General features: G+C 46.1%; 1 protein-coding gene across 2 annotated transcripts in view; it reads left to right on the forward strand.

Annotated features, from left to right (window-relative positions):
* Nucleotides 1–1,054: 1,054 nt before the first annotated feature.
* Nucleotides 1,055–16,183, forward strand: part of FBLN2 (fibulin 2) — a 120,946-nt gene continuing 105,817 nt past the window's right edge. For both annotated transcript variants that reach the window (XM_086618781.1, XM_086618783.1), the window contains exon 1: nt 1,055–2,435. In XM_086618781.1, coding sequence (XP_086474907.1) covers nt 1,055–2,435 — 1,381 coding nt within the window. The remainder of the gene's footprint in view (nt 2,436–16,183) is intronic.

Below are 16,183 nucleotides of genomic sequence, written 5' to 3' on the forward strand. Positions count from 1 at the left end.
AATAATTAAAAAGCAAACAACTTTCTTTTCTTCAATGCGTTTTAACAAAGTGTTATGGCAATTAGTTAATTTTTATATATATATATATATGTATTTTTCTATTCACAGTGTAGTAGTTCCCTAATAAGTGTCACTGATGGTGTCAGAAATAAAAGTGTTTGCCAATGGTGGCATGTCCTTGGTTGGTGTAAATGCCCACTGCGGGTACGGTTGTGACACTGGTGAAGTCAGAGCCGATCCCTCTGTGTGCCCCGGGCCTGCTGTGGAGCTGTGCCAGCTGCTGCCGGCCTCTAATATGTATTACAGGACGGCTGACATGGTGTTGAACCACGCTGTAACCACAAGATACAAAGATGTTCTATTTTAGCACTGCCGGGGCGAAAAAAACAACTGCTAATTCTGAAGCCTGACGCGCAAAAGGTTGCGAAGTGAGGGAAGGAGGCAGAAAAAACCTGCTCATGTTTTGAGTTAACATGTGTACAGACAAATTCTCACGTCTCAAGGCTAAGTTTTGCTGAAGAAAGGTCTTTAAGACTTGGGTCTTTGTAATTAAAGCATAAAGAATAATTATCTTGAACTTACATCTGCAGAGGAAGAACTGTGTATTTACTTATTATCTGCCGAAAAAATCTTTCTCTTTTTAGCTCGAAACAATGATTAACAAAAAGGCATTGAAGTGTAAAGGCCTTCTTTTTATTTAAATATATATACACTTAGTGAACAGATTCAAAAGAGAACAGTCACAACCATTTTATTTTTTTTCTTTCTTTCTTTTTCAAAGTGGGTGTGAGGGGGAAGCATGCAACTCCAAACTTAGTGCCTACAATGCTTGGAAGACATTATGATTAATTTCGTACTTAGGTTTCCAGATGTTGGATTTTGTCCCAACTTTTAAAGACCTCTAATGTTTAACAGGATATGTGCTGAGTATAGTCTTTAACAGAGTTTTCTTTCATAACTCTAGGATCTATGAGAAAAGGTAACTCGGGAAAACACTGCAGATCCGGAGCTGAATCTACAGCCTTCTAGGAAAAAAAGAACAAACAAACATTGAATGTGCAAGTTTGGGCTGGAGCTGTATTTGTTTGGGAAGACTATGGATAGGTCCCAGAGCTGGCAGCAGAGCTGTTTGAACACCATCCTCCTTGTGCTGCTGTGGACTGGCGTTTCCCGCGCGCAGAGGGACTGCACGGGCGCGGAGTGCCAGCCCCTGGACAACTGCATCGAGGACGTGCTGGAGCCTGGCGAGTGCTGTGCCACGTGTCTGCAGCACGGCTGCACGTGCGAGGGCTACCAGTACTACGACTGCGTCAACGTGGGTTTTATCAACGGCAAAGTACCCGAGGGGCAGTCTTACTTTGTGGACTTTGGAAGCACTGAGTGCTCGTGCCCCAAGGGAGGAGGCAAGATCAGCTGCCAGTTCATGCTGTGCCCGGAGCTGCCCCCAAACTGCATTGACGCGGTGGTGCCAGCTGACGGGTGTCCTCAATGTGGGAGAATAGGTTGTCTCCACGAGGGCCAGAAGTACGTAGCGGGGCACACCTTCCACATGCCCCCCTGCAAGGTTTGCCATTGCCCAAACGCTGGGGGTGAGCTGATGTGCTACCAGCTTCCGGAATGTAACACGTTCCCCTTAAACACTGCGAGCCCAATCGATGCTGAGGACAGCGAACCAGAGAGGCACTACGACGATCCGTACAGCTACGACCAGGAGGCACCAGAAGGAGACAACACCCAGGTGGAGTCTCCAAAAAAATACAGGAGTTACTCGTCCCACCTCGAGCAAGAGAGCATCAGCCAAGAGCAGAGCGAGGATTATGACTACCTGCCAGCCAGCATTGCTCCTTCTGCTGTGGTTCCGTCCGATCCGTACACCGAGGAAACGGCTGCGCCGCTCACCACGCCAGCGCCTCGGGTCCCCTCTGAAGTTCGCAGTGGCACAGAAAGAAGTGAGCGAAGGAGGGTGCCCCGCACCACCGCAGCATCCCTCCAGCAAACGACACGGAAGGAAGCGCCGGTAACTACCAGTGCTCCTCCAGAGCACACAACGGCCACCACTGAGACACTCAAGCACCTGGAGGAGTTGGAGAGGAGACCAAAGGGGAAGCAAGGGGACAAACAGAGGCACGAGCAAGAAAGAGCCCCCCACTCTAAAATGAAAAAGCATGCCAGAAAAGAAGACCCAGGGAGCAGCATGCATCTAGACTTGAAAGAGGTGAACTTAACAGAGCCGAGTTGGTCACAACCTTCCCCTGCAACGCACGAGGGAAATGCTTTCCCCAAGGTGAAGTTCAGTGCGACGACCTCTCCACCGGTCGCTCTAAAGGAAGACCGTAGTCAGTCATCCCAAAAGCAGTCCCAGACGCTTTATCGCTACCACCCCGAGGAAGACGGGGACCCCAACTCCATTCACGCTAACCCCAGGTTGCCAGAAGGTAAGAACTACTTCCACTGTAGATGTCTAGAGAACATTTACTCGTAGTGACGTTGGTGCATGTCCAGTCTTCTCTTCTTCTTACTGCCCGACGTGGGCGTGAAATCAGGCAAACCTCCCGTTACCTTCTTTCATCTCTTTCAGAAGATGGTTTGTGTTTCACTTGACCATTGGTGTTGTGTTTCGTTGACCAATAGGTACCAATAGGTACCGTTTCTCTATTGCCTACCTTGCTTTGATTTCGCAGACTGTGGATGGTGTTTTCTGGTATTTTGACTTTATTTCAGATTATGATCTGTTAAAATCCGACCTTTTCCTTCCATTGCTTGCTCTTAATTTCTAATATGATGTTAGAGAAACAGCTCACTCTCTGCAGGAGGAATTGGATTTCATTAGTTATCTGCTTGGATCCTCCAGCTACCGACTGAATGTAATCACTTTGGTAGCTTTTGCCTTTTGTTGGAGGAGGAAGTGACACAGTTGTACTTCTGCTACGAAAATATTTACAGCACTTGTTGTAATATTTATCCCGTGGTTGAAAGGCTGTCTAAGCTCGTTAGTACGAGAGTTTGATAGATACACTCAAATACCCTGAGGACTAGTAGGGAGAAAAGAGACTGTCTCTTGCTTTTGTTTGTGTTTTTTGGGGGCTGGAAGTTTATGATGTTTGTGATCAACTGTGGCAAGTGTACGTATTTCCTCTCTGCCTCTGGATTCCTCTTGACATCTGCAGTGAATGTTGATTATACGCTTTATGCCGCGCTCATTACGGTAATGAATGCGAACTTCATCGCTATAAATTAGCACGTATACAGCTCATCTTTCCAATTCATTTTTCATCAAATCAAGAGTAATATCTCCTTTTTCAAGATGTGGCACAAAATGTTCTCATGAGACTTGGATGTCTGATACTTGCAGTCTGAGTAGAGAATACTGATTACTCCCCAGACAGGGATGTTTCTTCCTGGGTTATCTAAGTAGCCTTAAACATCTTGAACTGCCCAGTCCACCTACTCAAGAAGTTTAAGGGTGGTAGGAGGGGAGCAGATTTGGAGCTGAGACTCCAAATCCCAACACAGACAGCACCTCATGACAGTTTACCAAACAAAAGATGTAGGAGGTTCATGAATGGAGATGTGCTCCAAGTCTTACCTCTGCGCTACCTTCTCTTCACAGACGTCTGTTTTATTTTACTTCTAGCTCCGTTGGCTATGTGAAACATGGATCAGACAGAGGTGACTGGCTGGTTATCATAGGGGAGGGTGAACAGATTCCAGCCTTCCAGTTTGCGTAACCCGAATGAGAGATCTGTCCAGAGCACCTTCCTCTGCTCTGTGCAAATGCAAGTGGCAGAAAGCACCTGCCCACATGGTGCACTGGGTTCATCTGCATGTATTACCGTGCAGCTTAAGCACAAAAGCTCTTCCCACAAATCTGATCTGAGCTCTGCATCGAGGCTGTGCGTAATACACGGGTCTGAGTTAGGGCTAACAGGGAATACCTTGCCTTCTGATGTAACTTAAAAACAATCTTTTTAAAATTAAATCGTTGTTGGTTTTTTTTCTCTCAAAAAGGAGAGATGGGTGGACCATCCTGAGATTTTCAATGAGAGGGTTTAAGGCAGCCTGTTGAGGTGAAAGCTTTAGAAACACTTTAGAGTCTCCCTGGGTGATTTCCAGTCTGTGATTCCTGGGAGCTGCTTGGCTAAGACAGGTCTAGTCAGGGTGCTTGTTGGATAGGAGCAAAATGTGGTGGATGACATGTCAGGAGTGAATTGTCTAGCCTAGAGAAGCAGGCTTGGAGATCACCAGATGCTGGTTTTGCCTTAGCTGATATATATCTCTCCCTCTCCTTTAAATATTGTAGCAGAAGAAATGAAAATAAACAGCTCTTGAGAGCACAGCGCTCTCTGGGGTAGACAGTGCAGCTCCGAGGCTGCCGGTGCTGTTTGGCCCACAGAGCTGCTCCGTGTCCTGGGAGCGAGCGCTGGTCTCCCTGCACCTCACTGGTAAGCGGGACCTGACCAGGCAGCCCCTGTTCCCCATCGGCTCCACCATTCCCGTTAGGAATAGCTGGTGGAAGCAGATCTGTACAGGCTGTAAAGGAGCTGCAGAACCTTCTCCAGAAATCAGGACTCTGCCTTGACATGGCCAGCGCCCGCCCTCGTGCCTGGGGACTGCTGTTTTCACGTGTTTTAATTGATGTGGCTGTGACTCATGTGAGTAGATCCATATGTTTCGGGTAATAAACCACATACATCTTCTGTCTCTTTGGTGACTCCTGAGCCAATGATCGAGGACGAGTGATGATATTAGTCAGACTTGAAAGAAAAATTAATTTCGCCTTCAGATATAGAATGAAAACATCAATTTTGTACACGTATTTCTAACTATAAAGTGGCATAGTCTACCAGAATTGCCAAATAACTTCCTTCCTCCACTCAAGAATCAGCAGCATGATGTAAACTGCGTCAATCCCCTCGTTTTTAAAACCTGTGAGGTCGTTTTGCTGTTTGCTGCGGGGCCTGCTGCTCTCGCAGCGGGGCGATGCCACCCCGCGGGGTGCAGCTGGGCACGCGGGCGGCCCCAAGGCAGGGCTCGGGTCCTGTCCAGCTCTTCGGGGTGCAGCGTTGTGGTTATTAACATTTCATCGTAATTGCTAAATTTATTTAGGTTCCTGAGTCACCGAGAGATAAATTTTTGTGACTGCTGGGACATTGTAGATTTTTTTTTTTCTTTCTGTTTCTCCAGAGTTTAGAAAAGTATAGGAGGCTTCATAGCTTCACAGAAACGTTTGCTGCCACTAAAAACTCAGCCCCAGTTAGGTGGCTATTGCATTTGTTCTTCCTATTAGGTGTATCCTGGCACCAGAACTCAGCTGTGGTTGGATCCCTGATACCTTTGGTTAAAAATTTGGCTTCATTACTTGTATCTTATGTATCTCACTTTGGTTTTATGTCTAGCTGAGTTTTCATCTCCCAACTCTCTGGTGCCTCATATGTAATCTAATGGTGGAAACAACGTGGAGTACGTTGGTGCTCAGGAGAGGTTCATTTTGTGTTTCGATTCTCTCTCTCCTTTTGCTCTTTGTTTTCCATCTGCGTTTCAGTACGACCGTGAGGTCGGCACACGCCGCTTCCCTTCTCGCCGCGGCGCGGGTCCGTCTCCAGGAGAGCTGCTGTCCCGGCGAGGCTGCCCTGGGCTGTGTGCTGAGCTCTGCCCGGCCTGGGGAGGGAAATAACTCTGCATCTGAAAAGCTGCTGTTGTTGGACAGAGCATGTACAAGGAGGTGTAATATTGCACTGTATTCCACGTCAGCCGGTTTTGATCTGGTTAGCATCTTCGCTCACGGACTCCAGTGAATTGCCATTTATTTGGGGAATTTTTTCCCCCGTTGGCTGCACTGAGCTTTTCTGGACCAGCCGTTTTGCTGATTCCCTGGGTGCTGTGCGAGGCCAGGCCCTCGCTGGTGGCTCTGCAGTGCTGCAGCAGCACTCACGGGCCCTGGGGAGGATGCAGGTGCTGCTGCCACTGCAGAAATGGGCCCTGCTGCAAACCCCAGTGCCTTCGAGGAGCTGGTTTCTCTGTTGGCCAGGTGGGAAGCGCAGCAGCAGCTCTGCAGGGCTGCACGAGCCCGGCGGGTGCTGTCCTGCCTCCGACGAGGGCGGCTGCTGCTGCTGCGGGGTCTCTGGCACCCTCTGCTCTGTGCCAGCCTGTGGCACTCCTTGCTGGGAAAACACTTCTCTCACCCTGTGCGTGAGTGCGCTTGTCACGGATCCTGAATGAAGAGCAACTTCCTTCTGCAACAGACAGACCTATTGAAGTTTCTGTGGCAAATGCTAATTACTCCATTCCTAAAGGAACTGTAAGTGTAAAGTCGAGGTAATTACTCAGCTGAGAAAGTGTAAATTAAGTACTTTCACCCAGGGAAGGGATGTGATTGATGGAGACTGTTCTCTTTATACAGTCTCTTTCCAAACATTGATCTTATCCTGTCACTTACTGCAAGAGCAACAAACAGAGGGAGTTTTAATTTCTGTATTTCCTATTCCTCATCCTAAAAATGATGTTCCCCTGAACAGGGGAAAGTTGAATAAAACGTCTTTAAAGATCTTACTCTCAAGTTTTGCTGTGATTTTCCCTCTTTTTTCCATTTCCCTATGCTCTCCCAGTAGAGTGCTGTTTCTTGGATAAATGTAGCTCAGGTAGCAAACACCCTCGTTGTGAATGTTTGATGATTTGTATTCTGGTTTGGGCAGGCTGAATAGCAATTTGTGTCTAGCTGGAACCGTTGCGTTTCGGAATGGAGGTATTTTTCCACTTAAAAAAACCACCAGTTGTGGATGAGTTTATCATGGTCATTTTTAGAGATACGGATAGTCGTTCTCCAACTGGAGTGAATTGCACCAAATAAATATTTGTGAGCCGAGATCAGTGGATGTGAGAATGGCATTTATTACATGGGAATCCTGATCGGGTAGGAGGTACTGGGAGGCTCTTGTGTCACTTGTAAGGATGTTGTTAAGATTTCAGCCATCCCATCCTACTGCATGTTTGCTAATATTGAGGCTCATGGAGAAAGATGGTCTTGAATTTCCTAACTGAGAACAGGCAGGAAACAAGAGATCCATAAAGCAGCCCTGCAGTGAGGGTGTCCAAGGCTTTCCCTGGGCACACCAACCCTTCATCCCACCTACTGCCACCATAAAATGCACTGGAGGTGGCAGAATGCTGTGGACGGTGCTCCAGAAACACAAACTCTATTTGCAGTTACTTGATATTTTTTGGCCTGTTCTTTCACATTTACTGAATTACCTCAGGCTTAATCCTATACTATCATCTGCTTCGTCCCCATTCTCCTTGCGACGGGAAGAAATCAGCTTTGCGCTCTCAAACTAGGATTAACTGAGGAATAAAAATGAAGCTCATGAGTGGGATACAGGGGAAAAAGCTTCTGGGCCAGTAAGAGTGAATCAGCGTGAAGTACAGCCCCGGGTGACCATGTTCAGTTGTCTCTTTGGTAGTTACAGTTCTGAGTGAGTTCATAGAGGAGGGTAGTATGAATGGGTACATGGTAGGCTGAGCTACTTACAGGAGGAGAAAGACTAAAATGCTATAAAATTAAGAAGTGTTTTAAGAGAGAACTGCAAAATAGGTCTAGCTGTTCTGCCAAAAATAGTGTTCATACCTTGTTAGGTAGCCGGATGGTAGTTTAGGAGGAAAAAGGAAAAAAATGCAACTATTTCCTAATTAAAAAATACCATCTATGGAATGTGGGGGACTGAGCCTCTCCTGGCTTCTAGTGCACCGCCTCTTTCTCGACCCTTTCCCTTGCTCACCCTGAGGCTGTGACCCCAGCATCCATGGACAGGGTCTGCCACCCCTTCCTCGTCCAGCTCTGCTGGCCCAGCTGGTGGTGAAGCCGTGAGCAGCTTGTGCAGGGACTTCTCCTGGACCTGGGCTTTGGGCTGCTGGGCACTGCTAGCCAGCCCTGCTGGCAGTGGACCTGTCGTTTCAAGGTTGTGCTTGAGCGGAGCATTGCAGGGTGAAGCATGGCTAGATCTGCCCCCCTGCATGCAAGATTTGGAAGGAAACCTGTCCAAGGTGTTGTGTTTCACTGTCTTTTTATTTGTCTCCCTTCCAATATCTAGAAGCACAAGTAGGGGCTGAGGTTGGACAGCAAGATGAAGAGGACCGCTTGTGCTGGGATGGGCTTTGTTTCAACAAGACCAGTGATTTCAAATGTGTGTGTGCTAAACTCCTTGTGGCATGAGTTTGTGAGCAAAGGGTGCAAGGGAGATGGAAGCCTGTCCCAACAACATGGAGGAGATCGTTCAGACTAATTGTTTGTGGACTCTGAAATAAACAGTAGCCAAAGGTATCAGCTCTCCAGTCACTGGCCTGCCAGGTGTGGCCTGGCTTGCTGTTTCCAAAGCTCGTGCTTTCGGTGGATGCAACGTTAGGGCTCTGTCGAGTACTTTGAACTTGAGGAATTTGAGCTTACATCAGGAGGGCCGATCTAACCTGCCAGCCTGGGCATGTAGGTAGCAGCTGAATTTTGAGTATCCAGACTTGCCCTGCCCAGGGGCATGTAGGTAGCAGCTGAATTTTGAGTATCCAGACTTGCCCTGCCCAGGAGCATGTTTTGGGGGTCAGCGTTCATGGTTTGGTGATTGTGTCTGGATGATCTCTCTGGACATGTTGCTGCATGACTACTGCTTGCCTGTTTGTGTTTTGGGAAGTGCTACAGGTCAGCCCACTGCTGCTGGTTTTCCAGCCGGCTGGGCTTCAGCATGCCTCTCAAAGCTGCGAGCTCGGAATTTGGAGTGTTATTCTTTCTTTGCAAGAATTCCCCTGGTGAGCCCAAGCCTCCGTCACTGCAGACCTTCCAGTCATCATGTGTATCTCCTTGCTACAGCAGAGATACTAACCAAAGATCATGAGCTCTTGGTTAATGCTTTCGTGTCAGGCTTCTATACCCTTCTAGAGTATTTTAAGTGGTAGCCATGTATTGAACCAGGAGCTCATGATCTTTAGTTAGAGAAAATAGTTTAGAGGGTATTTTCTTAAAGATGTGAAGGGCTATGAAGTGGTGCAAGCACAAGCCTGGTATGGAGAACACCAAGTTTCACCACGCTTTACTAAAAAAACTGTCTGCATAACCTGTCATAGTCAGATGTATGCAGATTTTTAAGAGCCTAAACAACTTACAGGTTCAGGTCTCAAGGTCTTTTCTTTTTATACTCCAGTACCTGCCAATCTAGCAACCAGGGGTGTTTGAGAGGGTGGATTTCTGTCTGCCTGAGTTACTCCTGAAATAAAGGCAGCAGCTCTTACAATGAAGCACACTTCACTGTGATCTTACGGATAAGGCTACGACTCACTGGGGACCACGGCCAGCAGGTCCGATGCGTGGTACAGAGCTGGACAAACCCATCCGTTCCCTCAGGTCCTGCCTCCATGAAATACACTCTGAAGAGCGAGGTCTTTTTCCCAGCATCTGATGCGACAGTGTGGTGCAGTCAGATTTCCCATCTGCTGATTGTGCATTTTATACACCGAATTCTTTTTGCTGCAGCACAAGGACTATTACTCATGGAGTTGGCTGGAGCAGTTTTTTATGGGGAAATTCATTGTGTTAAGTGTTGGCACCAAGGGGAGATGCAGAGAACGCCTGAAGAAGGAGTGAAACAGGGTGAAACATTGACACCTGGCTGGGGAGCATGTGTCGGCATCCTGTCCTGTCCTGGCAGAGCACGGCACTGCTGGCACAAGCCCAAAAGGCTGTGTCTGCATGGGACAGTCTTTCCACAGTGACACTGAACACAGACAAGGCTCTTCAGATGTCCTTAACTTCATGGGATATAGTTGCCAAGACAGTTTAGATCTTGTTTGTTGAAATACTAAATTCAGCTGGAGCTGAGCACCTAACCTTCCAAAATATTTTTGGAAACTCATCCCATGTACCTGTTTTGTGGAGGTGAACCTCGTCGTTTGTGAAAAGTCACCTCCATCCATAGCTTGCAACAGAAACATTTGATCTCAATTCTGAAATTATAACATGCTGGAGACAAACTATGGAAATAAGATGGGGGGTTTCTTGTACAAATTAATTAACCACTTGAAAAGACAAGGCTGTTGGGCTCACCAGTTTTCTCATGGGGACCACATTTGCTGTTTATTTATAGTATATATCTGAGAGTAATTTTTTTTTGCATGCACGTTTGATACCTCTTCAGAAAACAGAATTTAAATGAGAGTTCTCTTCAGTAGTGTTTGTGGTATTCTAATCGATCACTGAGGAATTAAAACCAACCCTGAATACAGCTCCTTGTTAGAGGAAGGCAAACGTAAGTAGTCGTATTTGATCCAAATTTTGTGAGACAATAACCTTTTGAACAGTTTCAAATATGTAGGCCAAATAAGTGTAGCTTTCTAGCATATGCTTACTCATGAAAGGATTTGTAATTTCATTACCCCGGGCCTCACAGCGAGCAATAGCTCTTACCTCTTAGGGATTCTTAGGTAACAAGCTGGCAGTAATTGGAATTTCATAAAGATCCCCTTATGTGTGAGCAGGTTTTATGTTTTTTTGACTGTTCCCAGTCTGTCTGTGCTGTGCCTGAGATGACCAGTTCTCTTCTAAAGCCACCAAAAAGTCCTAAACCGCCATCCTAAAGCGCTGGTGGTGTTGGCGCTAAACCAAAGGCTGGCGGGGGGGGGGGAGTAATTGTGCTATTTTGGGGACCTGCAAACCTCCACTGCACGTTTTTTCCCTTTGCTGGGGGGCCGGGGAGCTGCAAGGTGCCCCCGGAGCCACTCGTGATTGCTCCGCCACTGCGCGTGGAGCGGCCCTGGCTCACCAAGCACGTTGCCCTGAATTAATTTGTAAGCCGCGACGTTGCAGAGCCTCTGGGTCCGCAGTTGGTTGCTGTCTGCTGGAATTACCGGCTGTCACTCCATCATTTACTCAACCCCTTCATACACCAAAAAAGAAGCAATTTAGAAAAACACACGGAACAGTAATTCCTCCTCCCTCGTTGCTCTGAGTGCTGGTTGCTTTTGCGTTGCCTTAGTGAACCACAGGGATGCTGCTCGCGTTCAGAAGGGCTCGGAGCTGTTTGACTGTAGTTTCGAGTTACCGAGTACTAAAACGTTTATGTCTCCAACAACTCTGGTTTAAAACCTTTTAACAGTACAAACAGTTGCATGAAAGGGGAGGATTTTGCATCGATAACTTTTAAAAGATGTTAGGAAGGTTGGTGCTCATGTGAACTATTGCTCTGCATATAGTACACATCTTAAAAATAAGGAAAATCATCAAGTGAAACCTTGTAGCCTTCCTGGTACCGTCTTAGGGCCATAGTTACTGCTTGCCTCTCCAGTGACCGTGCTGCACAAGTAACCGGTTTGTATACACAGTTGCACGCCCTTCCAGTAGGGTTATTTGAGTTGGGAACCAAGTATGTCTCAAGGATATGTACGTGCTTAGGATAAGCTTTGTTTTGTATGAGGTCACGATGTAAACATTTTATTTCAAGAAGAATTTGCATCTTTTCTCCTGTGTTAGCCCTCTGTGCTGCACCTTTACCTTCCCTGCTTGTTTCGGCTGTTGCTGGACCACAGGGTGGATTTTCCCCCTCCTCGTTCGCTGCGTGTCTGTTCCTCCCCTTCCCATAGCCCTCGAGGAGGTGACTTTTGGGGCTTTGCAGTTAAGGAAATGTGTCCTTTCTCCTGAAGCCAGCACTCTGGGGCATGCTGATGGCTGCAGGTTGGAGGTGGAGCGAGCAGCCCCTGGCTGCAAGAGGTCTTTGTGGCCCAGCACGGGGACTTTGCAGCCTAGTGTTGGCCACCGGACACTGGGGACCAGTACAGGAACTCTTCTGGGAGAGCTGCAGGAAAGAAATGGAGGAAGACATGGCTCCAGTGGTGTTAGGGAAGTCAACAGATTACCAAAACCCAAATAAACTGAAAAGGCAAATGCGTGCTCAGTACAGGATCATCAGTGAGCACTGTGGAAAAGGGGAGAAGAGTACCAGATGGGGAAAGAATGGCATGTGCCATGGATATCATACATAGTCCAAGAAATTTTAAGCCAATTTCGTGCAATATACTCTGGTCTTAGTATGTCACTTAGGTGCTTTTGGTGTATTTTTTTTTGAGTAATAAGCTCAATAGCACCATGTGAGGGCTACAGTCTGGCATGGAGCTGTAATAGCACTCACCTCCTCCTTATGTTCACTGTGAGCAACAGCATCAGCTGTGTTTGGAGCAGGGGAGCTGGAGTTTGACTGGAGCTGGCTCATGTGCAGGGAACAGAATTGAGAAGAAAATGAATGAGCTCTTGCAGCAAGAACATCTGGCCATGCTTCAGTTTCCTTTTCTTCTCACCTCTCACTATTTATATGTTAGTTTCTGTCTGAGTTTTGAAAGACATTGTATGTGCTACTTACTGGAATCATTTTCCAAGCGCAAGTTAAGTTGATTAATATTGTAGAGTTATACATCTCGTATGAAGTGAAGCATCAAAAGTGCTTCACGTATTTGTATTCCGACTGAGACATCCTACAGGGACTTGGGAAACAATTATATTTCACTGTCAGTGGTTTGTAACGTAGAATTTGTTATACTTACTACCAAGCCTACCATGTGCCGATAGCATGTGGCATGTGCAAAAGAAATTCCAGAAACACAAACCATGCTCCAGTGCGGAACAGAATTTCCTGAAAAGCAAACACTGCGACGAAACACGTGTCATCTTCTGCAGCGGGCTCAGCGGTGAGAGAGGATAGCCTTGTGTGCCTGAGACAGGCGTTTGGGGAAGGCTCGTGTTCAAACCTGTCTAGTTTGTCACTAAAAAAGGAAAGTTCATTACTGATAATGTATCTTTTTAATGAAAACGGCGCTTACTGTATGCGTATAACAGTAACTTCTTATATGGCTCCTTCCATGAGGTTGAAAGGCTCTTTTAGAACAGGAAACTTGCAGCTAGATTAGTAGTGTTTAAGGAGTCTTTTTTTTTTTTTTTAATAATAATGATTCTGAGAAATCACTAGGAGGAATACTTTGAGATAAGAGTATTAAGTCAATCCATTATCAGCTTGGTGGCATGGAAAGCTTTACACACACCCAACAGCTCTGCCAAATGCTGTCACTATTTGGCTATGAAGCTTTCGGTTGATGGCTATTTCTCTCTAATGCTTGAGTAGACCCAATTTTTTTTCTTCAGCTACCTCTATAAAACATCTTGTTTGTGGCCTAGAAGCAGCTGAAGATTAGTGTAGTTCTCCCTCTTATCCAAGAATTCTTCCTCTGCAATGTGCATTAATTTTCCTTGAGTTGGAATTGCCTTGCCTGAAACTACTAGTAGTTTTCGTTTCCAGATTCAAGACTACAGTATTCTAGCCAAATGATTCTGTAAGAGATTTACTCCGAGGAACTGTTTTCGTTGAAGATAACATACACTTAAGTAATGTCTCGTGTATTAATGATAAAATTTGAACTTGTACTGGTTCCGGATCAAAATTGATAAGCATTGTCTTAACTCATGGCATTGAAATCAAAAGAAAAGTATAGTAAATGTCAGTGACGACTAGGTTTTACATTAGAAGGTTACATAAATGTTTCATTTCAATCAGCTGGGATTGACTGCGGTCACAAGCAAATTGTGTTTTTGCTTGTATCTTCAAGTGAAGTGGAAGATAAATGTGGAGACTTTCCAAAATCTTGTGCACTGCTCTCAGAAGTCTGGGTTGCTGCATTAAACTAATGAATGTGCTTTACGTATGTCCTTGAAATACGGACTTTTGCCCTGCTCAGCCTACAGCCCCGGGAAGCGATTTTCCTGGTAGCTTCAGCACTCTTTCCCTTCTGTCCTTGGCCCTGGGGGCAAGAGGAGCAGGTTTGTACTATGACATGACTGAGAATCCGTTGTGAGACGGGCAGGAACTCGCGCTGCCTTGGCCTTAGGTGAAAACTAACCAGTTTAGATGAAAAAAAGAGTCACGTTACTGGTTTTCTTGTTCCCGATGAATTTAACCAATTGGATAAAATGAATAAGAGCTTTTGGAGTCCACCAGTTACGTTGGCTTTGCAGTGTGAATAATTTGGTGTACTGAAAAATTCTGGCATGTGGCAGAGAGGCCAGCTTAGGCATGCTATTTGCGTTCACACTCCTGTACTAAGGTTAAGTGAGTTTAACTCTTTGGGGCTGGAACAAAGCGCCCTTCAACCTTCTTCAGTCCGGAGTCCCTGTTCTCACTTTGGTGTGACCTTGCAGAACGGTCTGGCAGAGTGAGCTGCTCAGGTGTAAAGTCAGTGACTTTGAAGGTGGAGTGCTTCATCAGCACTGCTGCTTGCCTGGGCTCCCTTAAACTGTGGGATCTGACCTTTCTTGGGCAATATTGAAGTCCCAGTTTGGTATGGTGAACAGCTTTACACAGTCCTGAAATCAGATTCTGGTATTTCAGAGGGATTACTCACTGTTATTCGGCTTTTAAATGGAGTCAGTACCATTTCTTGAAAAAAGACTTTGAAGGTCACATCCTGTCCTGTCAATGCTATCTTAACCCCATGAGTTCCAGTAAGGGATGCACCCCGTTTACCTGTAGTGCTTCCTCCTATATTACTATAAAATGGTAAAGGGCAACTGTTAAGCATTAGAAATTCTAAAAATTAAATGGTATCCTTAAGAAAGAACTCGTTACATTTCACATGACCATACAACTCGCTTCACAAGGCTTTCTTTACAGCCACAAAAAACTTACTTGTTTGTCTGTTAGATTTTTCAGTTAGACTCAAATTCCTCTCCCAGATCTTACAGCTAATTTATAGTAAACACATACCTCATAAAATGTGCGATCATTATACAAATACATTATTGTAGCCATATGGCTTTTTGTCTGTAAATTCCACAAGTTAAATGTCTGGGTAATGGATGTTTATGGAGACGCAGTCGATAGCACTGGCTGAGCCCACGGCACGACGCAGTGCTGAGGGTCACGAACGAGCCCCCCTTCCCATGACCGGCAGGAAAGGCCTTGATGCCTACTGATCCAGCATCACAAACCACATTCCTTTAGCAAAAAAAGAGCTGCTGTTGACTGATGAATACGCTTGTCCCATCTGTGCTGGGTTAACAGAGCTGAGGCTCACACTGCTGTGTTTCAAAACAGAGAAGTCCAGGCTCCCCCAGGGAGTTAATCATACACCTGACCACAAGTATCTGGATTATGGTCAGTTTTGTAGATGAATATAGCTCTGACTTTCAGATATTAGAGAGACACAAAGTTATTATTTTGCTACTCTATAAACCCAGAGTAATTGCACTGTCTTATAAATATGCTAGTATGAGAACTGTCCGTGTACACTGCCTTCATACTAGGTCAGAATACTGCTGTTCTTGGAGCAAATCTTGGCTTACCTGGGTGTAATTGCTTCACAGCACTTTCGTATCTTATATTCTTTAATGACAAGAAACAAAAATATATAAATGCTGCAAGACTAAGGAATAAATCCATTTCCTGGAAGGCCAGAGGACCGCACGGCTGAAATGTGATTGATCCTGTTCTCAAAGATGAACTGGAGAGGTTTTCTAAACCCAACTTGTTTGTTTTGGCTGGCTGTTTGCTGCCACCTTGCTGAGATTTTTCTTTTGCTGCTTGAATCTGCTCCAGACTCTTCAGAACCTGAAACCTGCCAAAGCTGATGACAAATAAGAAGGAGCAAGTGTTGGTGCAGTGGAAGGAGAATGTGAGTTAGCGATGGGCGTTAAGAGGACCGATGTTTCTGGCGTCGTAGCCCGTGGCACACTCAGTGCCCTGGGTATGTCTTGCCCTCTCTGTGCGTTCTGCCAAGAATGGAAAGCAGATGATCTGCTTTCATAACCTGTCTCCTTCTCTCTGCTGCTCTGGCAGCGCTAGTGGTACAGCACAGGTCTGTTCAGCAGTGCCTCTCCTGGGACTGAAAAGGTCAAGTGCAGGCTTTATTTTTGCCCTATCTTGATCTAATCAGGAGAAGACGCTACATGTGGGCTCCAGTGGACCAGTTGCAGGGATTGCCTGTGCGTGCAGCTGGGGGAGAGTAAGGAGACTGCTGTACCTGCATGCCCAGATGTGCAGGCTGAGCTATAGTGTAGAATTTAAAGCTGGTGTTCGTTACAGACGTGACACACAGAGAGCACGTAGGATGAACACGTAAATACAGCCAGCACTGCTTACAGATTGTGTGTGACTGGCAGGTGTCAAACACC

This window comes from Tauraco erythrolophus, chromosome 12, assembly GCF_009769465.1.
Source record: "Tauraco erythrolophus isolate bTauEry1 chromosome 12, bTauEry1.pri, whole genome shotgun sequence".
NCBI classification, from domain to species: Eukaryota; Metazoa; Chordata; class Aves; order Musophagiformes; family Musophagidae; genus Tauraco; species Tauraco erythrolophus.